The sequence below is a fragment of the Pan troglodytes genome, chromosome 1 (assembly GCF_028858775.2).
Source record: "Pan troglodytes isolate AG18354 chromosome 1, NHGRI_mPanTro3-v2.0_pri, whole genome shotgun sequence".
Lineage (NCBI taxonomy): Eukaryota > Metazoa > Chordata > Mammalia > Primates > Hominidae > Pan > Pan troglodytes.
The window spans coordinates 224,310,951-224,331,270 of record NC_072398.2 but is presented as its reverse complement, the minus strand read 5'-3'; the positions used below and the strand labels follow the sequence as shown (position 1 = coordinate 224,331,270).

General features: G+C 58.3%; 1 protein-coding gene across 23 annotated transcripts in view; it reads left to right on the top strand.

Annotated features, from left to right (window-relative positions):
• CAMTA1 (calmodulin binding transcription activator 1) overlaps window positions 1-20,320 on the top strand; it is a 981,226-nt gene that overhangs the window by 878,391 nt on the left and 82,515 nt on the right. For 17 of the 23 annotated variants that reach the window (XM_054662341.1, XM_024356107.2, XM_024356106.2 and 14 more), the window contains 2 exons: window positions 3,213-3,339; window positions 9,889-10,023. In XM_054662341.1, coding sequence (XP_054518316.1) covers window positions 3,213-3,339; window positions 9,889-10,023 — 262 coding nt within the window. Of the gene's footprint in view, window positions 1-2,051; window positions 2,179-3,212; window positions 3,340-9,888; window positions 10,024-20,320 lie in introns of those variants that run through there. The other 6 variants (XM_063805489.1, XM_063805482.1, XM_063805470.1 and 3 more) reach the window with 2 other exon arrangements.

The window sequence follows — 20,320 nt, the reverse complement described above, 5'->3', positions numbered from 1 at the left end:
CATTAGCAGGCCTGACTCCTTCTGTCCTTTCTGGGCCTGCAGTTCAGCAGCTCGCCACACGAGGGCGGCCCAGGAACAGGAACGCAATGGCAGCCTGGCAGTCTGGCAGCCCAGCAGAGGGAGCGGCCAGCCTTGCTTTCCCAGAAGCCCTCAATGCTTCCAGTTACCCACAACCAAAAGCTGCTGAAATTCAGCTTGATTTGGAAAATGCGCATAAGCCACCCAGCTAGGCCCTTTGGGGCCCCACCTGGCCACACAGTGAGGCCTCAGAGGTTGTGAAGGGCCCCTTCCTCCTTGCTGTCCTCTCCTACCCAGGCCACTGTCTCCACACCACAGCAGGGGTGCCCCCATCCTGGGTTCTACAGGAGAGAGCACCTTCTCTCCTGACACTTCTCTCCCTTTGTCTGGCCCTCGTCCTGTCCCCTCCCTGCCAGCCTGTCTGTGCACTGACTGCATCAGGAGTCCAATCTGGCCGGGTTCTGCCAAGCTCAGGGAGGGCTCTACAGGCAGGCTCGTCGGCCTGGGCCCTGCTTCCCAGTCTGCAAAATGGGGTTTGGCTAAACGGTTACTCAGCACCCCCACCCAGCTCTAAACCTCAATGCATCCACCTAGCAGGAATGCGATGGCCAGGGCCATCCTGCTGTCTCTTCTCTGAGTGGCCCTCCCTCCCACAGGCTGCTCCCATTTCTCCTATCTCTGTCCACCCCTTCACCTCCAGTTGCAGCTGGTCTCTCTCACACACACACACACACACACACACACACACCCCAGAGGCGTCCCCCTATGCCCCAGCATCTGCCCTGGCTGCATCAGACATGGGTCCTTTATCTCAGGACTCAGAGACCTCAGATGGCATTTCCTGCCCCCTCCCCACCCCCCAAACCCTCCTGCGTCATCTCCCACCACTGACACTCCTGCTGCAGCAGCAGAAGAGGCTGCAATTACAGCCTCAGGCACGCGCATCACCACCAGTTCAGCGCAGCCAGGCGGGCTGTTGCCATGGGAACCATCCCTTGAATGGATGGATGCTGAGCTGTCCTGCGGCGGTTTCCATGGAGAAGGTCCTGATGTTCTCCAGTAATTTCTGCAGTTCTTTGTTCCCGGCAGCAGCCCCAGCCTCATGCTAGCAGCTGTTGATTGCGGTTATTATTTTTTCCCTTTTTCTCACATGGTAACTGTCTGTGGCCTTTTGAAGTCACTGCTCTTCCACTTCCCAGGATCCTGGGGGATGGTGCCCTGAGCTGGCCTTCTGGTGCTTCCAGACATCCCAAAGTCAGGCTCCACCTGTCCGCCAGCACTCTTCTCAGCCAGGCACCCACTCCCCCCAATGCCCCACCACTTCCATGGAGCTGCAAATATCCCTGGGCATCAGAACAAGGGATGCTGCGGTCAGAAGGGCCCCTAGTGAGGAGATGCCACCCAGAGAGGCTGGGCCACTTGCCTGAGGACACACAGCTACTGAGGCACAGGAGCAGACCTCCTGCTTTTGTTTCTCAGTCCTGAGCTCTCTCTGCAGCCGTAGCAGTAAAGTGACCTCCCAGGCCAGAGCCAGGCTCATGCAAGAGCAGGGGTGGAATATGCTTTCCAGCCTGGGAGAGCCCCTTCCATGGAAGAAGTCTCTTTTCCTGGCTGGGCAATGGGAGGAGCTACTTCCACCTCATCCCTGGAAACACTCACTCCTGCTGCAGATGCCCTGGGCCAGACCTGGGTTCCAGGAACATTGTGGGGCGCCTAGGGCAGGCTCCTTGTAGAGGCCGGGGCTCCCTCCGGGGCAGGGGTGGGCCAGGGCCCAGGAGAGGCCAAGCAAGAATGAGTGACTGACCAGGAGGGAGCATCTGGTTGGCACGGAGTTGGGGGATAGGGAATCACTTCTCTGGCCTGGAGCAGTGGGGAAGGTGGGCTCACAGCAGCTCCTCACCCCCATCTCCCAGGCTCCAGCCTGCCTGGCGGCCTTCTCCAGCCTGGACACTAGGTGGTGCTCTCCGCCCTGACCTAGCAGCTCTCCGCCCCCCTGCAGGGAAAGGTGTTTACTGGTTTGGGGGTGGGGTGGATGGCGCCTCTGGGGTGGGTCCACCCAAGGTTAGCGAGGAGAGTCCGGGAGGCCGGCACCCCTACCTTCCTCATCCCCAGGGAGAGCCTCCCTCTACTCAGTGACCAGCCCCTCTCCTCGGCTAAGCCGTAAGTAGGGGACCTCCAAGGTGCTGTCCACCTCGCACCTCCCTCTCTCATCACTAAGCAGGACAATGGCCATGAAGCAGGACTGCCCGGGCCCCGGACATGAGGCCACCCTCCTCCTCCACTTTCTGCAGCAGCCCCAGGCTGGTCGGAACGGGGAGTCAGGGAGTACCCCAACCCTTCCGATGCTCTCCTGCCCCTGGGCGCCCTGGGAGGTTCCTGGGGGTGGGGTCCTCCCCCCTGGAGCTGAGGAAGGTCATTCGAGGCTGCTCCCAGCCAGGCTGCATGGTCACTGCTTGCTTGTGGGACCCCAGGCTAGCTGTGTAGGCAGGGACACAGACTCAAGGACCTTTGATAGCACAGGGTTGGGGGAGGGGGCAGATGTTCCCAAGCTCTGAGCCCCAAACTCAGCTCCCAGGGCAGTCTCTGAGCGTCTCCTTCACTTAGCTCCTTTAGCTCCTCTGTTTCTTCATCGGGCTCTTCAGCCTGTCCTGCTCCAGCCCCTCACCTTGCCATCCCCACAGCCTGGGGATCCTGGGTCTCTCCTCAACTCCCCACAAGAACTTCTGGTCCCTGGGCTGACACGGAGATGCTCAGGCCTGTTTTCAAAACTTGGAGTTCCCTCAATCTGTCCACAAGTGAATGACAGAGCAAGTCCCCTCCCTGCCCTCGGCTTCCTTCCAGGCCAGTTCTCAGGGGCATCGTAGGCTGAAAGGGTTTGCAAAACTCTGCACTCCCTCCTGCCTGGATCTGCGAGTTACACAAAAGGGAGAAGGTCAGGGGTTGGAGCTGCCGGTCCTGGGGCTTCCTGAGGGGCTGGGGAAGGAGTGCCTTGGGCTCTCCTCTTGCTGTAGTCCTGGAGCTGTGGTTCTCAGAAGTCGGGGCTCACTGCAATCCCTGGAGTGAGGTCCTGGGAATCTGCATGGGGCGAGGGGTACAGACCCCTATCTGAGCAGTGCAGCCTCAGGGGGGCTTCCCCATGCTGCCTCCCTCAGTGGCTCACACTCCAACTCTGTTCCCCTCTCTGTTCCCTGCAGGGAGGAGTGAAGGTCCTCATCACAGGCCCGTGGCAAGAAGCCAGCAATAACTACAGCTGCCTGTTTGACCAGATCTCAGTGCCTGCATCCCTGATTCAGCCTGGGGTGCTGCGCTGCTACTGCCCAGGTGAGAAAGCCGCCCCCCAGGTCCCCAAGGAGAGTGCGATGGCCTGAGGAGCACTGGACTCGGAGTCAGCCTTGGGGTGACCTTGAGCAGGTCATGTCCTTACTCTAGGCCTCAGTTTCCTCGGCTGTGAAGAAGCGGATCCCCGATAGTCTATTAGAACGTCACCTCCTTTGGCTCAGGGACCTGATATAGGACAGGGACACAGGCACGCTTGACTGGGATTTTGAAGCGAATGTGATGAGAGCACGATTTAGGGCAGGAATAAGCCAGGCCCAGGCGATGTATCCAGGACTGGCCACAGTGGGAAGCGGCCACCACCCTCAGCCCAAAGGGTGACTAGAGCTGGTAAGAGCTGGGGCCAGAGACCATCTCTGCAGCAAGGCGGCCTCTCTGCACCTGCCCATGCCTCCCATAGCCCAAGCCAACCAGAAGCCAGGAGAGCCCAGGCAATGCAACCCACACACAGGCTCCATCCTCCTGGGGGCCCGGGGCAGGGGGCAGAAGGCTGGAGAAAGCCTGGCAGGGGCGGAGGGAGATGGGGTGGTGATGGGAGGTCAATCTAACAATAATCAGCACAAATGCCTTTGAGAATGTAAAACAGAGCCATCTACCCTGTGCCCAGAAAAGGTACATGCACATAATTTCCTTCCAATTTCAGGGACTCAAAAATCCCCCAAGAAACCCTTGGGACAGCCTCTGTGCTGTCCCTGTGCCTCTGAAGCCCTTCCCCAGGCTCCAGCATTATCTGCTTAGCATGGTGTCCCTGTCTGGTCAACTTGTCATTGATCTCTGGCCATCACTGCTTCCCCACTCGCCTGTCCCATGGGGTCAGGGACATCTTCTTGATCACCATAGTATCCCCGGGGCTGGCAAAGTGCCGGACATGTCACAGAGGGGGATAGAGATTGTGAAGGAATGAATGAGTCTCCAGGCATCTGAAGCCTGTTTCTAGAGCTCATGTCTTCTGCTCCTGGGCTGTTGCTGGCAGGACCCCCTTGGCTGCCCCATCTCATCACCACCAGCCCTCAGGATGGCCTGTCCAGTGAGCCCTGACCATAAACAGGAGGGGGGTAAGGACGCAGGGGTGCGGAACGGCAGGGAGACCCACCCCTGTCCTCTAACGTCAGGGAGCCTAGAAAGGAGAGAAGATGCTCAGTGTAGAAGACTGGGGGTGAGGAGGAAAGGTACGGGGTGGGAGTACAGAGCTGGCCAGTGCTAGGCAGGCCCCAGGGTGTTTCTAGGTTCCACCCAAGGTGGTCCAGCCTGAGCCTTGGCTGCCCCAGCTGTCTGCCACCACCACCCCACTCTTGAACCATGCCCCCAGGCTGGGCCAGCTGAGTCCCACCACACATTTCTCCTTTTCTCCTTCTCTCTCAGGCTCTTCTTTTTGTTGGTTTTTTTGTTTTGAGATGGAGTCTCACTCTTTTGCCAGGCTGGAGTGCAGTGATGCAATCTCGGCTCACTGCAACCTCTGTTTCCTGGGTTCAAGTGATTCTCTTGCCTCAGCCTCCCTGGTACCTGGGACTATAGGCTTGTGCCACCACACCCAGCTAATTTTTGTACTTTTAGTAGAGATGGAGTTTCACCATGTTGGCCAGGCTGGTCTCGAACTCCTGACGCAAGTGATCCGCCCACCTTGGCCTCCCAAAGTGCTGGGATTACAGGGGTGAGCCACTGTGCCCCATCTCTCTCAGGCTCTTCTTGCAGCCACCAGAGCAGAAAACCCCTGCTCCACAGCTGGCTGCACACTCCGCCTCTGCTTGAACCCAGCACCATCTTCCCCAAAAAGTTCCCAGGAGCCAGTGCTGCAGCCCAAGGTGCCCACCCCACCCCCTGCTGGCCCAGCCCTCCCCTCCCAGCCCCCACCTGCCTGGCTCCAGAAGGCCCACCCAGCTGCCCTGCTCGGCCTGGAGCACAGCCAGCCGGGGTGGCAGCCAGGCCGGGTCTGCCTATCACAGCTCAGGGCTGTGTGCAGCTGATGGGACCCCGGCCTGGCGGGAGTGGCGGGGAGGGCACTGTGGAATTAAACAGTGCACCCATCATCTGCTGCCAGAATGCGACTTGCCTGGCCTATAAATAGATGCCACTTCCTGTACCTGGTTCTCGCCTGGCTAAGGACCAGGGCAGGGCTGCTTAGGTCTGCTCTCAGTTATCTGACCCCTCTACAGAAAAAGAAAGGCTGGGCTTTGTGTGGCCCCGGGGCTGGAGTCAGCCACACTCGGGTCCATCCCTGATCAGCCAGAAACCATCCCTGTTGCTGGAGCTCAGTGCCTGACCTCTCTGGGCCTCAGTTTCTACAGCTCGGAAAACTGCCTGCCAGCAGGGCGAGAGCAGTGAGTGAGAGGAGGTGTGTGAAGCACCTGGCCCAGTGCTCCATTCCTGAAGGGTTCCCATTAAGGAGGCCTTCGCTCTTCCTTTCCCAAGGGGGAGTTCGGAGAGGGTACCAGGGCAGTTTGGGTCTCAACAGGCAGTTCTCCTGGTCCTGGGGCATTTCTGGGTCCCCAGAGATGGCAGGTAGAGTCTCTGCCCAGGCCACTCACCCTCCTAGCTGTTCAGGCTCATTATATGAGCCATAATGTGTCTCGGACCAAGGGACCAGGAGCCACAAGGCTCAAGGCACACTGAGAGCTGGGACTCCCCTGCTAGAGCCAGCACTCTGTCTTCAGCTAACTCCACAAAGGGGGCCTCCTTTGGACATCTCTGCTTTGAGGCCCAAATTGGAACACATTGCTCTGTAAAACAGCACTGGATGTATTCATTCATTCATTCATTCATTTCTTCATTTGCCAAATAACTTTTGAGTAGCCCCTGCTTGCTCTGCACAGAGTAGGGGCCTGGAATGGAGCAAACAATAAGACCCAGCTTCTCACCGGGCCCCTGATCGCAAGGGGCTCTCGGTCCAGGGAGGAGTGCAGCGCGCAAATGAATCACTGCTCCGGAGATGACGCTGGCTGCTTGGGGACCTCATCTCTGGGTCTCCCCAGAGGAATCTGAGGCTGAGCTCGAAGGATGAACACTTGGAAGTCAGAATCAAACTGGCCTCACCAAAAAGAGAGGCTCAGAGGCTTATGAGCACAAGCCAGGAACGACACGGGAGGAGGGGGCACTGGCAACACAGACGGCCAATGCCCACCCGTCTCCCAACACACCTGCCCAAGCAAAACAGATGAGCAGGGTCCTGCCCTGGCAGCTCCTACACCGTCACAGGCGGCAGGAGACACGCAGGCACTGAGTGTGTCTTCTGCAAGACTCTAGGGTGCTTCAGGGGCAGGAGGGAGCCCACCAAGTTAGGGCAGTGAGCAGTGAGTGAGAGGAGGTGCTGGGGAAAAGAGGCGACTCAGGCTCGGGAGAAGATAGGAGAATCCACCAAGAAGACTCTACTGGCCAGAGAGCCCTACTCTGGATTCCTAAGAGGTCACCAGAACACAAAAGATGAAATTCAAAATGAGAGCCAGGCACAGTGGCTCACGCCTGTAATCCTAGCATGTTGGGAGGCCGAGACGGGCGGATCACTTGAAGTCAGGAGTTCGAGACCAGCCTGACCGACATGGTGAAACCCTGTCTCTACTAAAAATACAAAAATTAGCCGGGCGTGGTGGCGGGCACCTGTAAGCTAGTAGGGAGGCTGAGGCAGGAGAATCACCTGAACCTGGGAGGTGGAGGTTGCAGTGAGCCAAGATCATGCCACTGCACTCCAGCCTGGAAGACAGAGTAAGACTCTGTCTCAAAAAAACAAAAAGCAAACAAACAAACAAAAACAACAAATGAGGTGTAGAATTGGGTTTCAAAACAATTCATTCAACAAATAGTTACTGAGCCGCCATAACATCCTGGGCACTGACCTTGGCACTAGGCATGAAGATTAAGACAGAGCCAGTCCCAGCTCTCATGAGCTAATGTTCTACTGCAGGGAGACAGAAAACAAACAAGGAGAAAAAGAAATAACCAAGATAACTGGTGAAAACTGTATCCCAGCAGTAGAATATGGTAATAACGTCACCTGGGAAGAAGGAGGTTCCTTCTGGAACAGGATGAGCCGAGGCCTCTCACAGACTGGGACCTGGATGATGGGATGGAGCCAGTCATGGGAAGTGGGAGAAGCATCCAGGCCCGGTAGAGGGTAGGGGAAGTGCAAAGGCCCTGGGGCAGAAAGAGGTTTGGCAACGTGGAGAATCTAAAGCCTGAGAAAGGCACTGGCTGCAGGATAGTGAGTGGGGTACGGGGAGCTGAATACAGTAAGACTGGAGATGATAGCAGGAACTAAAATAAATCGTGTCCATCTTTCTGCATCATAGGAAGGAGTTTGGTTTGATGTTACTTGCAATGGGAGGCTGTTAGCTTTAAGCAGGGAGTGGCTTGATCTAAATGATGTCTTTAAAGATGATTCTGGGTGTGTGGGAAAGATGATTCTGGGTTGTAGGGAGGAAGAACAGAAGCAGGGAGACCATAGGAAGAAGGCGGAGGGCTGATCTTTCCAGATGTAAGGAGAAGGGCTCCCTTGGGCACCACACTCCCCCTGGTTTCCTGTAGGGGTGCTGGGCTGTGGCCCCCGGTGCTGGATTATGGGCCTCCCGACACCCTCCCAGCAGGAGCGGGTCTCAGGTGCGCTGATGTTGCCTTCGACAGGAGGCTAATGAAGGGGTCTAGGCAACAAATGATGGCGGCATGGACTACAGCATCTGCAGTGGAGATGGAGAGCAATGGATGGACCCAGGACTTGCTGATGGACTGCATGAGCGGGGAAGGGAAGAGCAAGTCCAGGAAACTTCCTGGGTGGTGGAACTGCAGGAGCAGGGCTGCTGGGCTGGGACCCCGGAGACCACAGTAGGTCCCCTCTGTTCCGTCTCTCTGGGAAGGAAGAAATGCCTTGGAGTCTGCCACCATTCCAGCGTTGCTGCAGGTTGTGCACTTGCCAGAAGATGGTGGAAGAGCAGCAGCAGTTGAAGAGGCCATCCCCCCCACCCCAAGCTGGGACACATTGTCCCAGAGAAGCCGTGAGTTCTCCAAGGCTGGCCCAAGGAGGCTGCTAAGAGGAGCAGCGCTGAGCGGGCTCCGATGGGTGTAGGTGCTGGCCACCTGCCTTCCTGTTGGCAAGCCAGGCCAATCTCCAGGGCAGGCATGCGACCACAAGCTTGGAGACCCGCCCAGGGACGCCAACAGAGCCATAGCAGGTTCTGGACTTGGCCGGGGCTCCCTGCCCAGGCACCTCGGAGGTCCTATGTGACCTCCACTGTGGAGTCCTTTGGTTCAGGTTGTGGCCTGGAGCTGAGGTTCCCAGCCAGGGTGGAAAACACAGAGGAAAAACCCATGGGTCCCCTTGGACAGTGACTCCCGAAGGCCTTCCCTGGGGACAATGGCAAGATGGCTGCTGCCTTAACACATCCACCCAGGATGGACAGCGGCCACCGGTCAATGAGCTGGTTTTCCCATCGGGACTGGGATCTGCATCAGAGTCCTCGGAGGAAAGATGGAGCTCTGCTTGTCCTAGGGAGCGGCTGGCTTGGACGGCTTCCTCGACTCTATAAGCTTCTGAAAACCAAGGGCCCACACAGTAATATGATCCCCATGCATGTCCTCCCTGGAAGTCTGTACTGGGGAGGCCCTGGGTATCGGTATCTGGTATTCCGGAAAAGCAGGGCAGAAGGCACAGAACCCAGACATCTGCCAGGGATGAGGCCTGGCAGGGCAGTGTGCACACCCACCATTGCCCACGGGCCACCTCTGTGGGCCACAGGCCAGCCCCCAAGATGCCAACCTGAGCCGTGGAGAGGCAACCTCAACCCAAGAGCTGAAGCTGGTCTCCACCGCAGGCTGGCTTCGTCTTACTCACAGTGAGAACATACCTCGTTTATTCCACAAATAGAGTTATTTGTTGAGCCCTGTGTTGGGGCCACAGCAGTTAACGAGACCTGCCAGGGCCCTGTCTTCCAGAGCTTACTGTCGGGCCACTGGAGGGAGGTGCAACCTTCACATCAGCATCCCCAGCTCAGCACCCACTGGGGCTGAGCTGGGGCCAGGGTAACAGAGGCACATCTGAAGCTCCTTCACTGGGGAAGCAGAAGAACTAAAAATACAAGGGATGGCTGGCTGTTCATCGAGTCAGGACAAGCTTGTAGGAATAGGTGAAACAAAATAAGCGCAAATAAATCCAAAGCAAATTTTGTACCCGAGCCCCACCCAGGAAGGATGGGACAAGAGGGGAAGTCAGCCAGCCATGAGGCAGGGATGGGGGCCATTCACTCATTCACTTGTTCAGCCAGTCTGTACTGAGCACCCAGCCCCTGCCCTCACTTGGAGGACAAAGCAAAGGGGCAGTTACATACCTGGGAGTGATCACAGGACAACTGGCTGAGTCTGGGGGAACCAAGAAGGTTCCTAGAAGCAGCATTGTGTTTGGGCCTCGAATGAGCAGGCATAGGCTACCATTAAGGAGAGCTGGACATTAACCAATGAAGGGTAGTGGGGAGGGGACATTCCAGGCCCTGTGTGGCTCACCAGGCTGTAGGTACCCACCCATCCCTTGACCTGGTCTTTTTCTCTCGCTTTCAGCCCATGACACTGGTCTTGTGACCCTACAAGTTGCCTTCAACAACCAGATCATCTCCAACTCGGTGGTGTTTGAGTACAAAGCCCGGGCTCTGCCCACGCTCCCTTCCTCCCAGCACGACTGGCTGTCGTTGGACGGTAAGAACAGTGCTTGGGTCGTCTTGCCAGGCACCAAGGGAGAGGGATGCTTGGGGACTCTTGCACAAGGTGTGAAAGAAGAGTAAGCACCCAGAAAGGGGCAGGAAAGGGTGCCAATGTGAGCGAAGGAAGGCCGACTGGGTCTCCACCGCCAGGCTGAGTGCCTATGCTGTCAGCCATTTGTGTCTGGACACTGGCTGGCCCCACCCTCAATCTCGGTCTCTCCCTGGGACAGACTGAAAAGTGTGTGAGTGTGGGCCTGTGGCTGGCACGCCTGCTGGGTTGTCTGAGTGGCCAAGCAAGCCCAGGGCAGCTAAGAGGCTCTGGCGAAGGACCCCAGGCAGCAAGGTCCAAGCACCCGCTGTGCCCCTCCAGGCCTGTTTCCGTGGGCTCCTGGAAGCAAAAAGGGTTCCCAGAGGCCATCGCCAAGCCCCAAGCCTCTCGAGAAAGAGGACGGGGAGGCAGCTCAGGCCTGGGCTTCTTTCGAATTTGGGGGCTTGCTTCTGCCTTTTGGGGCTAACCAGCCAAATCTTCCCCTGGAAGCCCTCAAATACCCTCAACTCCAGCTTCTTGGCTGATTTTAATTCCACCTCTGGCCTGTACGGCCTCTGTGGCAAGCCCAGGATCACGACTGTGGCAGAGGGTAGAGTGTCAGGGACCCCAGTGGGCTTCAAGGGAGCAGGCAGGACCTGGTGGTCAAGGAGAGGCAGGGACTCCAAGAGCTGCCAGCCTTGGCCATGGGGGTCGGTGAGTGTTGGTGGTTCCCCTTGGGGTACCAGGGGCTCTGCAGAGAAGAGCTGCCAAAGGCAGGCTGGGGACGCCAGAGCCAGAGGCTGCCGTTTCCCACCTGGGCACACGTCAGGAGGCCCAGAGCTAGCCAAGGCCTGGGGGGCTGAGCCCAGTACACTGGGGATGCGGTAGGAGGGATGCCTGTCCATAACCTCAGTATCAGGTGAGCCCACAGAGGTGACACTCCATGGGGTACCTTGCTGGAGACCTTGCTAGCCCAGGATGTTGAGGATGTTGAGGTCTGGGCTAAGCTGAGCCTAAGCCCCTTGCAGGGGTGGGTTCTCTAAGCAACACCCCCTCACGCACCCCGCACCCACAGCTGGCCTTTTGGGTCTCACCTCTCAGACTGCCCCTTGCTGTTGGCTGCTGGAGGATTTCTGGGCTTGGGTACATAGTTCATTTCCTGAACCACCCAGTGTGTAAACCTCAGCCTTATCCCAGTCCCTGCCCCAGCCGAGAGAGAGGGTGCCGACGGCAGCCCTGGCTGGTGAACCCTCAGGAGACAATTCCCCGGGGCGGCTTTGGGTCTGCAAACCCTAGCATGGGCTGCCCTGGGGCACCGAGCTGCCCTTGGCAGCATCCCTGGCTGAGGCCGGAGCCAGGCAGAGCTGTGATGACCACCCACGGGATGTAACAAGGAAGGGCAGGGTGACCAGGGGCTCCCGTTTAGGAAATCCGGTTTTAGTTTTGCAGAACAAATGGGGAATGGAGTCAGGAACTCTGCAGAGCTCTGGCTCTCCCTGAGTGACTTGGCCGGCCTTACTAGAATGAACCCAAGGATGCTGGGACCACTGTAGGACCCTGCCTGGCAGATGGAGCCTTTTCAGAGAGCAAAGTCACAGTCAGGCAGTGCCCCAGAGCTCAGGACACATCTGCAGGCCCCCTGGAAACCCAGAGAGCCAGCTGTACCCCAGAGGCTACGGCACGGGAGGATGCTGCCATAGAAACCCGGGGGAAGGGGAGCCACCCAACTGCTTCATGACAGACACACCCCGGGACCTCGGCCACCCCAGGCCCCTCGAGATGGGCCTGCCACCAAGCTGGGCACCTGCTCCCTAGCTGCCCCCTCCCCCCAGAACTTTGAGCTCTGAACTCTGTGGGCCTCCAAGTTGAAATAAGCACCCCTGCACCTGCAGGATACACAGGAGGGTGACAGGAATTGGGGCGGCGATGACATCAAGGCCTGGGCGTCCAGCAGCATCGCCTCTGTTACCACCAGCCAGGGCACAGCTAGGGGAACAGTAGCTCCGCAGCTTGGACCCCCAGCTCAGAGCGCCCTGCTGAACCAGAGGGGACCAGCCTGGGGTCCACCTCGGCCCAGGGGCCCTGCAGAAAGCAGATCAGGGCCCTAAAGGACGCCTTCCTTTGGTCTGGGCCAGTTGTCCTTTCAAGGAATGAGTGGAAGGGAGGCAGGGACAGAGGAACTGCCAGACCCCACCTGGCTGGGGAGAAGCGGGTCTTCCCTGGCTATTCTTTTTCCCCCTGAATGAATACAAGGCACTCACCCACCCAAGGGCCCAGCCTTCCCAGCCTTTCACCAGCTTGATAAATACTAAGGGAGGGGAGGAGAAGCAGCGCCGCAGTCGCAGCGCAAAGGGGGCCGCGGGAACAGCTAGTCGGGAGCGCGGGGGTCCCGGGCCTCTGGTCAGCCACGGGGCCTGGCCGTGAACTTTGCGTCCGGGCCAGTGCTGCAGTGGCCGGGCGGTGGTGAGCCTTCCGTTCCCCGCCTGTCCCTCCCGGCCCCTCCCCTCGGTCTCCGCAGCTTCTCGGCTCAGCCCCTCCCGTCCCCGCGGGCGCTGGGCCGATTCTCCCTCCGCGCTGGCCGGGCCGTGGAGACGGGTTCGCCGCGGAGAGGGGAGGAGGGCTGGGGAAGGGGTGGGCGCCAGGGGACTGCAGCGCGGAGCAAACTGGGGCACGGCTGCCGGCGGCGCGCGTGCACACACTCTCTCCCACGCGCGCGCCCTCCCGCCGACGCGCAGCCGCAATGCGGGGCCCTTCGCGGAACTGCTGGCGGCGCCGCGCCCTGCGGGGTCTGGGGCGCCCGCAGGGACTGCGAGGACCGCGGGACTAGGAAGGCCTGAGCCCGGCCACCCGCCTCCGAGTGCGCCGCACCGTGCGGCGGGGACCGCAGGCCTTCGGTGGGCGGCGAGCCCTGGCTCCCTCGTTCGGTGGCCTCTGCTGCATGTGGGATGCGCCCTTTGTCCCCTCTGCCATGCGCGGGGGAAAATGTTTGAGGGCGGGGAAGAGACTGTCTGCCCTCATTTGATCTAAAACATGAATTTGTTTGCTTGGCTAAAGGCCGAGTGGGGGGCGTGGGTCCGGGGCGCAGAGAACTCGCGCGCGCGCGCAGCAGCAGCAGCAGGAGCTGCGGCGAAGTCTTTGTCCCCGCGGCGCAGCCTTTGTCCCCGCGGCGTAGCTTTTGTTTGCGCAGCCCCGCCCTGCGGAGGGCGATCGTCCCCACGTTGGGGCCGGGAGGCAGGGACCCGACGTCCCCAAAATCTCAGCTGGGGCGCAGCCATCCTGGGAGAGACCGGGCGTGGAGATGGGGGAAGGTGGGGGGAGTCGCCGCAGCCTTCTGGATCCCGGAGCTGCAGCGCCTCCCCCAGACCTAGGGGTCTTCCCCTCCCTTCCCCTGCGCCCCACTGTGAGCTCCAGGGTCAAAGGCCCTGTCTGCTGGACCCCCATCACTTAGCCCAGGGCTGGCACGTGGTGGGCTGCAGTACATATTTGTGATATGAATGCAGGCACACGTGAATGAGTGCAGGAGGGACTGTCAAAAAGCTGAATCCGACTAGTGGTAAGGAAGGTTTCACAGAGGAAGCGACCCCCTTGGTGAGACCTGAAGCCTGAGCAGGGTTAGCCCGGGAAGAGGGGGCATCAAGGGTGGCAGGAGAGGGAATGAGCGGCTGCCTTTAACCCAGGGTCTTCGGGAACTGCCGTTTTCACCATTTCTCCTCCACCCACAAAGGTGTGGATTCAGAACAAATTTCCTCTGTCCTGACCTGACCCCAGGCCATTTGCACAGGACCCCAGGGAGGTCTGAGCAGGCCAGCTCTTCATACAGAGATGCAAGGGGGACCTCTTCCAGGCTAGAGATAGGCAGGCAATGGGGTTTACCCTGGAGACCCACTGGGGAGGATCTCTGGGAAATGTCACTTATACCTGTGATAGGTCCTATGGATACAACAGCCAGGGCCGTGCTGAACTTCAAGAGGATGCTGTCTGTGTAGATTTGGCCTCGCCTGTGCCTGTGTTTACAAAGAGAATGAACCCAGGCGGTTCAACACTGCAGCCCTGGAGCTGAGGGGGTGGGGCGGGCCCTCTTCTGGCCAAGGACACTGGGACACCTTTAAGTGACCTGGGTCCCTAGAAGAGAAGGTGAGCGGAACTTTTGTGTGCCTCTTTCTTGTCTTACAGCATCTGATTCTCCCCCAAGGCCAAGTTGAGAAGATTTAGGGTGCCCTGTCCCACCCCCACCTGCCGGCCCTTCTTGGAACCCCACTAAGCCGCTTAGACTTAGACTCTATTTTCAGTGCTTCTCAGGCAACTGAGCCTCCTGCCTGGGTGAGAGGATTGGAGTGAGACCTGCGTGCAGCTCCCCTGGGCTTGGCTGGTCTCCTGGGCAGGCCCCCTTCTGGCCTTAGGGGTGAGGGGGGACCCTGTCATCTCAGGCAGAGCGGGGAGCATGGACTAAAAGCTCAAACTTCATTATCCAGTTGCCTGCTTCCTGGGCAAGCCTCAGTGTAAGGTGGGTGAGCCCAGACAGCTTGCCCCTGCAGCTGGCCAGAGACAGACGGGGTTATCCTGTGACTTCTGGGGCAGCCTGGCCCTGGGGTAGGTGTCTGGGAAGACTGAGAGCCTCGCTCCTGTCTAAGCAAATGGAGAGAAGGAAAGGCCTCTCGGTTTGGCCTTCTGATCCGTCCACGCTCTCTGTGCTAACAGATGGAAGATGTGCCTCTGGGGCAGCCCCCAGCTCTGCCCCCACTTCGGAGCTGCCACCTTAGGTGTGAGAGGGCCTGTCCCTGGCATGTGGCTGTGGTCCTGCTGGCCTTTCCTTGTGGGCTGATTCTAGTACCAGCCTCCACCCACCAGAGCTGGGAGATCACACACTGTCCCAGAGTCCAGGGGTACATTCCAGGGACAGTGGGAAAGGCCATTCTAGCTGGGACACTGGTCCCTGGGAGGCCTCTGGGTGCTTCTTCCTCCAATGGCAACACTCCAGGGCTTTCTGCTGAGTGGGCCTGGGCCGGCCGCTCCTAGGCTGGCTCCCTCCCTCAGATCCACCCAGCCCACCTCCGAGCAACCCTCAGCTGGCCCATGAACACATCGCATGACATGGGATGCTGTAAGAGAACATACACAGAGTTGGCTGGGTGCGGTGGCTCACGCCTGTGATCCCAGCACTTTGGGAGGCCAAGGCAGGTGGATCACAAGGTCAGGAGATCGAGCCCATCCTGGTTAACACGGTGAAACCCCGCCTCTACTAAAAATACAAAAACAAAATTAGCCGGGCGTGGTGGTGAGCGCCTGTTGTCCCAGCTACTCGGGAGGCTGAGGCAGGAGAATGGCTTGAACCCAGGAGGCGGAGCTTGCAGCAAGCTGAGATTGTGCCACTGCACTCCAGCCTCCAGCCTGGGTGACAGAGCGAGACTCTGTCTCAAAAAAAAAAAAAAAAAAAAAAAAGAACATACAATGTACACTGAGAACACATTCCAAAGGCATCACTTGTCCCAGATAATGGAAGACAGAGGAGCAAAAATTATTTCCTTGCTAAATAATGTAAAATGCCTTTGCTTTACTAAAACCAATACAGTTTGTATTGTGGAGCAGAATACAAAATTCACAAGAATTTTTCAGATTAGACAGTATGGGTGAATGGTCTTGACTTCAAAGAGCTACTTTGAATCACACCCATAGTGAAAGACTGGAAGCCCCCACCTACCCTCTCCCACCTCCAGGAGCTCTTTAGGGGAGCTGGAGAAGCACTGACCCAGGGGTCACCCAAAGGAAGAAAGGACGCCCGCCCCACCGAGAGCTTTCTGGCATCCACCTGGAGTGGGGACTGGGGCCAGCACAAGCTGGTTAGCGCATGGGCCCCTGGGTACTTCTGTGCATAGCAGTGACAGGTGGCAGAAGCAGCTGGCGTGAGCCGGTCTTGCACTCGGGACCTGAGGCTGAGTGGCAGGAGTCACGTCCTCTCCGAGCCCAGCCAGTGCCATGCTCCAAAGCACAGGGCCCTCCTCGTAACCCATCTCTCGCTGTCTGTGGGGCCTCCGTCATTACACATTGCGGTGGGTGTCTGTCAGCTTGGGTGCATGTGCTCCCCAGGCCTGCTTTCCTCAGCACCGCAGTGGGTGGGAGTCGCATCAGCATCCAGTTTGGGGAGCATCTTAGCCATTGGGGCTCCTAAGGAGCCAGCTGTGCTCCTCAGCCAGGACCAAGAGGCCTGGTCCTCAGATCCTCCTGGGACAGTGACTTCCTGCCATTTGCAGCTGGAGCCACACCAAGCAGACCTGTGTGGAGCTCCTCGGTGTGGCAAGGAGTGGGTCACCTTGGAGCTGGGTCCCACCCGGCCTCCTTGGAGCAGTGGCAAATGGTGCCCTGCGGAGAAATGGCCCTTAGAAGGAAGCTCGCCTCTCAGCAAAGGCCGAGGGGCAGCCTTTGCCACCCTGTCCTGGCCGTTGGGGCAGGAAGCAAAGTTGACTCCGTGGAGGACGCGCCAGGACTCGGGCAGATGCAGGCTCCTCTCCCAGGATTGGCTTCCCTGCCACCTGCGGGCCAGGTGGCTCCTTCCAGAGTGTGCATGACTATGGCAGCTCAGACCCTCCAGGGGTCAAGATCAGCCAGCTGTTCCTGTGACTGCCAGACAAATGCCCACCAACTGGGTGGCTTCGCACAGAGATGTGCTCTCACAGCTGTGGAGACTGGAAGCCAGAGTTCAAGGTCCCAGAGAGCCGTGCCCCCACCGAAGGCGCTAGGGAGGGACCCTCTCTGGCCACTTGCAGCTCTGGTGGCTGCTGATCATCGTTATGGATCCATGGCTTGTGGCAACAGAACCCCAGTCTCTGCCTGCACTGTCCTCCCTCTGCGTGTGTCTGTGTCCCTACTTTCTTTTAAGGACACCAGTCATTGGATTAAGGCCAACCCCATCCGGTGTGAACCCGTCTTAATGAATTACTAATTACATTTGTAATTTACTAATTACAAAGACTCCATTTCCAAATCAAGTCCCATTCTGAGGTTCCCTGTAGACATGAGCATTTGAGGAACACTGTTCAATGCAGGACTCCATATCTTGTAGGCTTAGTCCCCAGGGCATGGTCCTGGGCATGATCCTGGCCGTCAGGCCTCACTGAAGGCAAAACTGACCCCCAGAAAACACCAGAAGCCTCCTGAGGGTTTGTTGTGCACGGGGTTCTGCCCTAGGTGTTGTGAGAGGCGCAGTGAAGAAGCCGCGCGGGTTAGGCTCCGGGGACTCCGCGGTGTCGGGGAGTTCACAGGCACCGTCCCGCGGTCACAGGTGGCGTGTCTTGAGGAGTTCACAGGCACCGTCCCACGGTCACAGGTGGCGTGTCTTGAGGAGTTCGCAGGCACCGTCCCGCGGTCACAGGTGGCGTGTCTTGAGGAGTTCGCAGGCACCGTCCCGCGGTCACAGGTGGCGTGTTTTGAGGAGTTCGCAGGCACCGTCCCGCGGTCACAGGTGGCGTGTTTTGAGGAGTTCGCAGGCACCGGCCTGCGGTCACAGGTGGTGTGTTTTAAGGAGCATCACAGGAAGTACAGTTCCGTTCAGTGTTTATTGAGCATTTACTATATACACAGCAATACTACGTATTTAGGGAAGGATGCAGATATGGGAAAGATCAGTTCCTGGCTTGGAGGAGCCACTCACAGGATGCCCTCCTGTTGGAATGCTCAGGGATGGCCATGGGGCAGCAGGATAGGGCGGCCTCCCACAGCCACCTTCCATGAACACACCGACCAGCTTGGCTCCTGCCAAGACCACAGCACATCCCTGTGGACCCCACGGCCTGATTGTCTTCATTCCACTTGAGGACTCCCAGCCCCTGTGTCCCCATTGATGGCCCCTTCCCCAGGCGAAGCCCTCTGGCTCTGGGCAGTGCGATTCTGCCCCTCCCTCCCACTCCCCTGCTTGCTCCTCAGTCTCCAAGCTTCTCCTTCCAAAATGCTCTGTCATGTCCGCATGGCCGGCTCTCTCCTGACTACCCTCTTCTCCCTGCCCACGCTCCCTGAGGGCTTCTTCCCAGCCAGGGCTCTCTCTCCCACCTACTAGGGTGCAGGGATGGCTGCCCCTCTGTTTCTCTTCTTGGATCCAGGCCATCCATCTAACGGCCTACAGGGCAGCTTGACCCACGTTTCTCTTGGGCAAGCCAGTAAGTCCCAGACAGGACAAATGGCCGTTCTTTCTGTTTTCCCCAACCTACCTCTCTGATAACATTCCTGACCCCTGTGGATAATCCCACCCAAAAACCCAGGAGTCACCCCTTGCTCACTCCCTCCCCGACATCCCAATACTAGCCTAGCATGTTTCTTTCCTTTATTTCTCTCACATTCTCTACTTCTCGCCATCCTCTCTGCCACCACCTTAATGCAGCCCAAACTAATCAACTGTGCACGTCCTAACCAGTCTTCCCACCTCCTTCCACCTGGGCTGCCTGGTCTTCCATCACCTGGTCAATATGGACTCGGCATCTGCTGGGTGCCAGGCACTGTTCTGGGCTCTGGGGAATCCTTATTCTCCTGTAGTTTCTATTCTAGCGGGGGAGAAAGACAACAAACAAGATGCAAAGGAAACTGTCAGATGTTGATACCTGCTGGGCAAGGAACTTCCCCTGGATGGTCTGGGAGAGGGTACCAGGGCGGCTGCTTTATAGGCCGGGAGAGGTCAGAGGAGGCCTGTATGAGAAGATGATATTCAAGCTGGGGTATGAATGACAGGCAGGGGCCAGCCACAGTAAGACCGTGGGGGGAATATTCCAGGACAGGGAATCAGGAGCAAAGCCCCCAGGGAGAGGGCAAGCCTGGCACGTTGGGGGAGCTGCGGTCAGAATAGAGGAAGGGGAGGTGGAGGGGGTTGCGGGGATGGGAGAGGGCCAGGGGGTTCAGCAGAGGCCACATGGGATGCATCACCAAGAGTAGGGGGCTGGGCTTTTATTCTGAGGTCAGTGGGGAGCCACGGGAGGGGCATTGCCACACACAGGTGTACGTTTGCAAGAACGCCGCAGCTGCCACATGGAGAATGAATTGTGTCTCCACCAGCACAGAGACTACTCCAGGGCTCTTGCGTCCGTTCGGGCAAGAGGCGATTGTGGCTCTGACAAGGCCGGAACAATGACTCCTGAGGGACAGGGTGGGTTTGGGGTTGTTTGGAGGTGAAGTGAAGGGCTCTGCTGATGATTTGAATATGAAGAACGAGAGAGGACAATGAGTAATAATGCCTAGATTTGGGGCTTCAACCACCGGAGGGACAGCAAACCATTTCCTGAGATGGAGAAGTCTGAAGAAGCAGCAAACCCAAGGGGATAGGGGAATCTAGTGTTCCGTTTTGGTCACGTTACAGCTGACAACCTCATTAGAGACGCGGGGTTCACAGTGCGGTCTGAAAGTCTGGAGGCCAATGAGAGATCCAGAATGGAGATGACGTTTAGGAGTCCTCCACGTGCAGATGGCGTTTAGCGCCCTAGGTCTGAGCACGAAGACTCCGTGAAACAGCACAGATGAAGCAGAGGAGAGGCTGCAGGATCAAGCACAGGCTCCCCTGGTATGAGGACACCAAGCAGAGGAGGAGCTGGCCAAGGAGGGAGGAGGACAACCAGCGCGGACGGAGGGAAACCAGCAGGATGTGACCCATGGAGGCTAAGAAACGAAGGTGTTTCAAAAAAAAGGACGTGGTCAGGCAGGTCAGATGCCAAGCGGGGAGCTGGGTAAGAGCCCTCCAAGCAGGGGGAGGTGGGTAGGAAGGTCCTGAGGCAAGAGGGAGCTCCATGGATTTGCAGAATTCAGAGAAGGGGCTGGAAAATCCAGGTGACACGGCACCATACCTGTCTCTGAGCTCAGAGTCACAGCCTTCCGCAGTCTGGGGCCAGATGAGAAAGGGCAGGAGCCTCCTGGACTCTTGCCTGGCCCAGGAGATCGTGTGCCTCCCACTGCCCCATCCACTGCTCGTTCAGGAGAAGGCAAGGCCCCGTCCCCTGCTTTTCCCATCTTGCACCTCTGGTGTTGGTCTTGCCAACCTTTTGATAGGTCCGTGGGCCCCAGGAGGGCAGCTTCTGTGTCCCTGGGCTCGTGGAGATGTCCCACATCTGCTCTGAGTCCCAGAGACAGATTCCTTCTTCATGGCTCCCCGCTGGGGAGCAGGGGCTCCAGGTGAGCCCCAAAGCAGGAACAAACTGTGATTCACCCCCAAACACTGTGTTGGTATCAGACCTGGTGGAGACAGCTCCAGGGCCCTGACCACTGGTTGTTGCTGGGTGCAAGAATCGTGCAGATT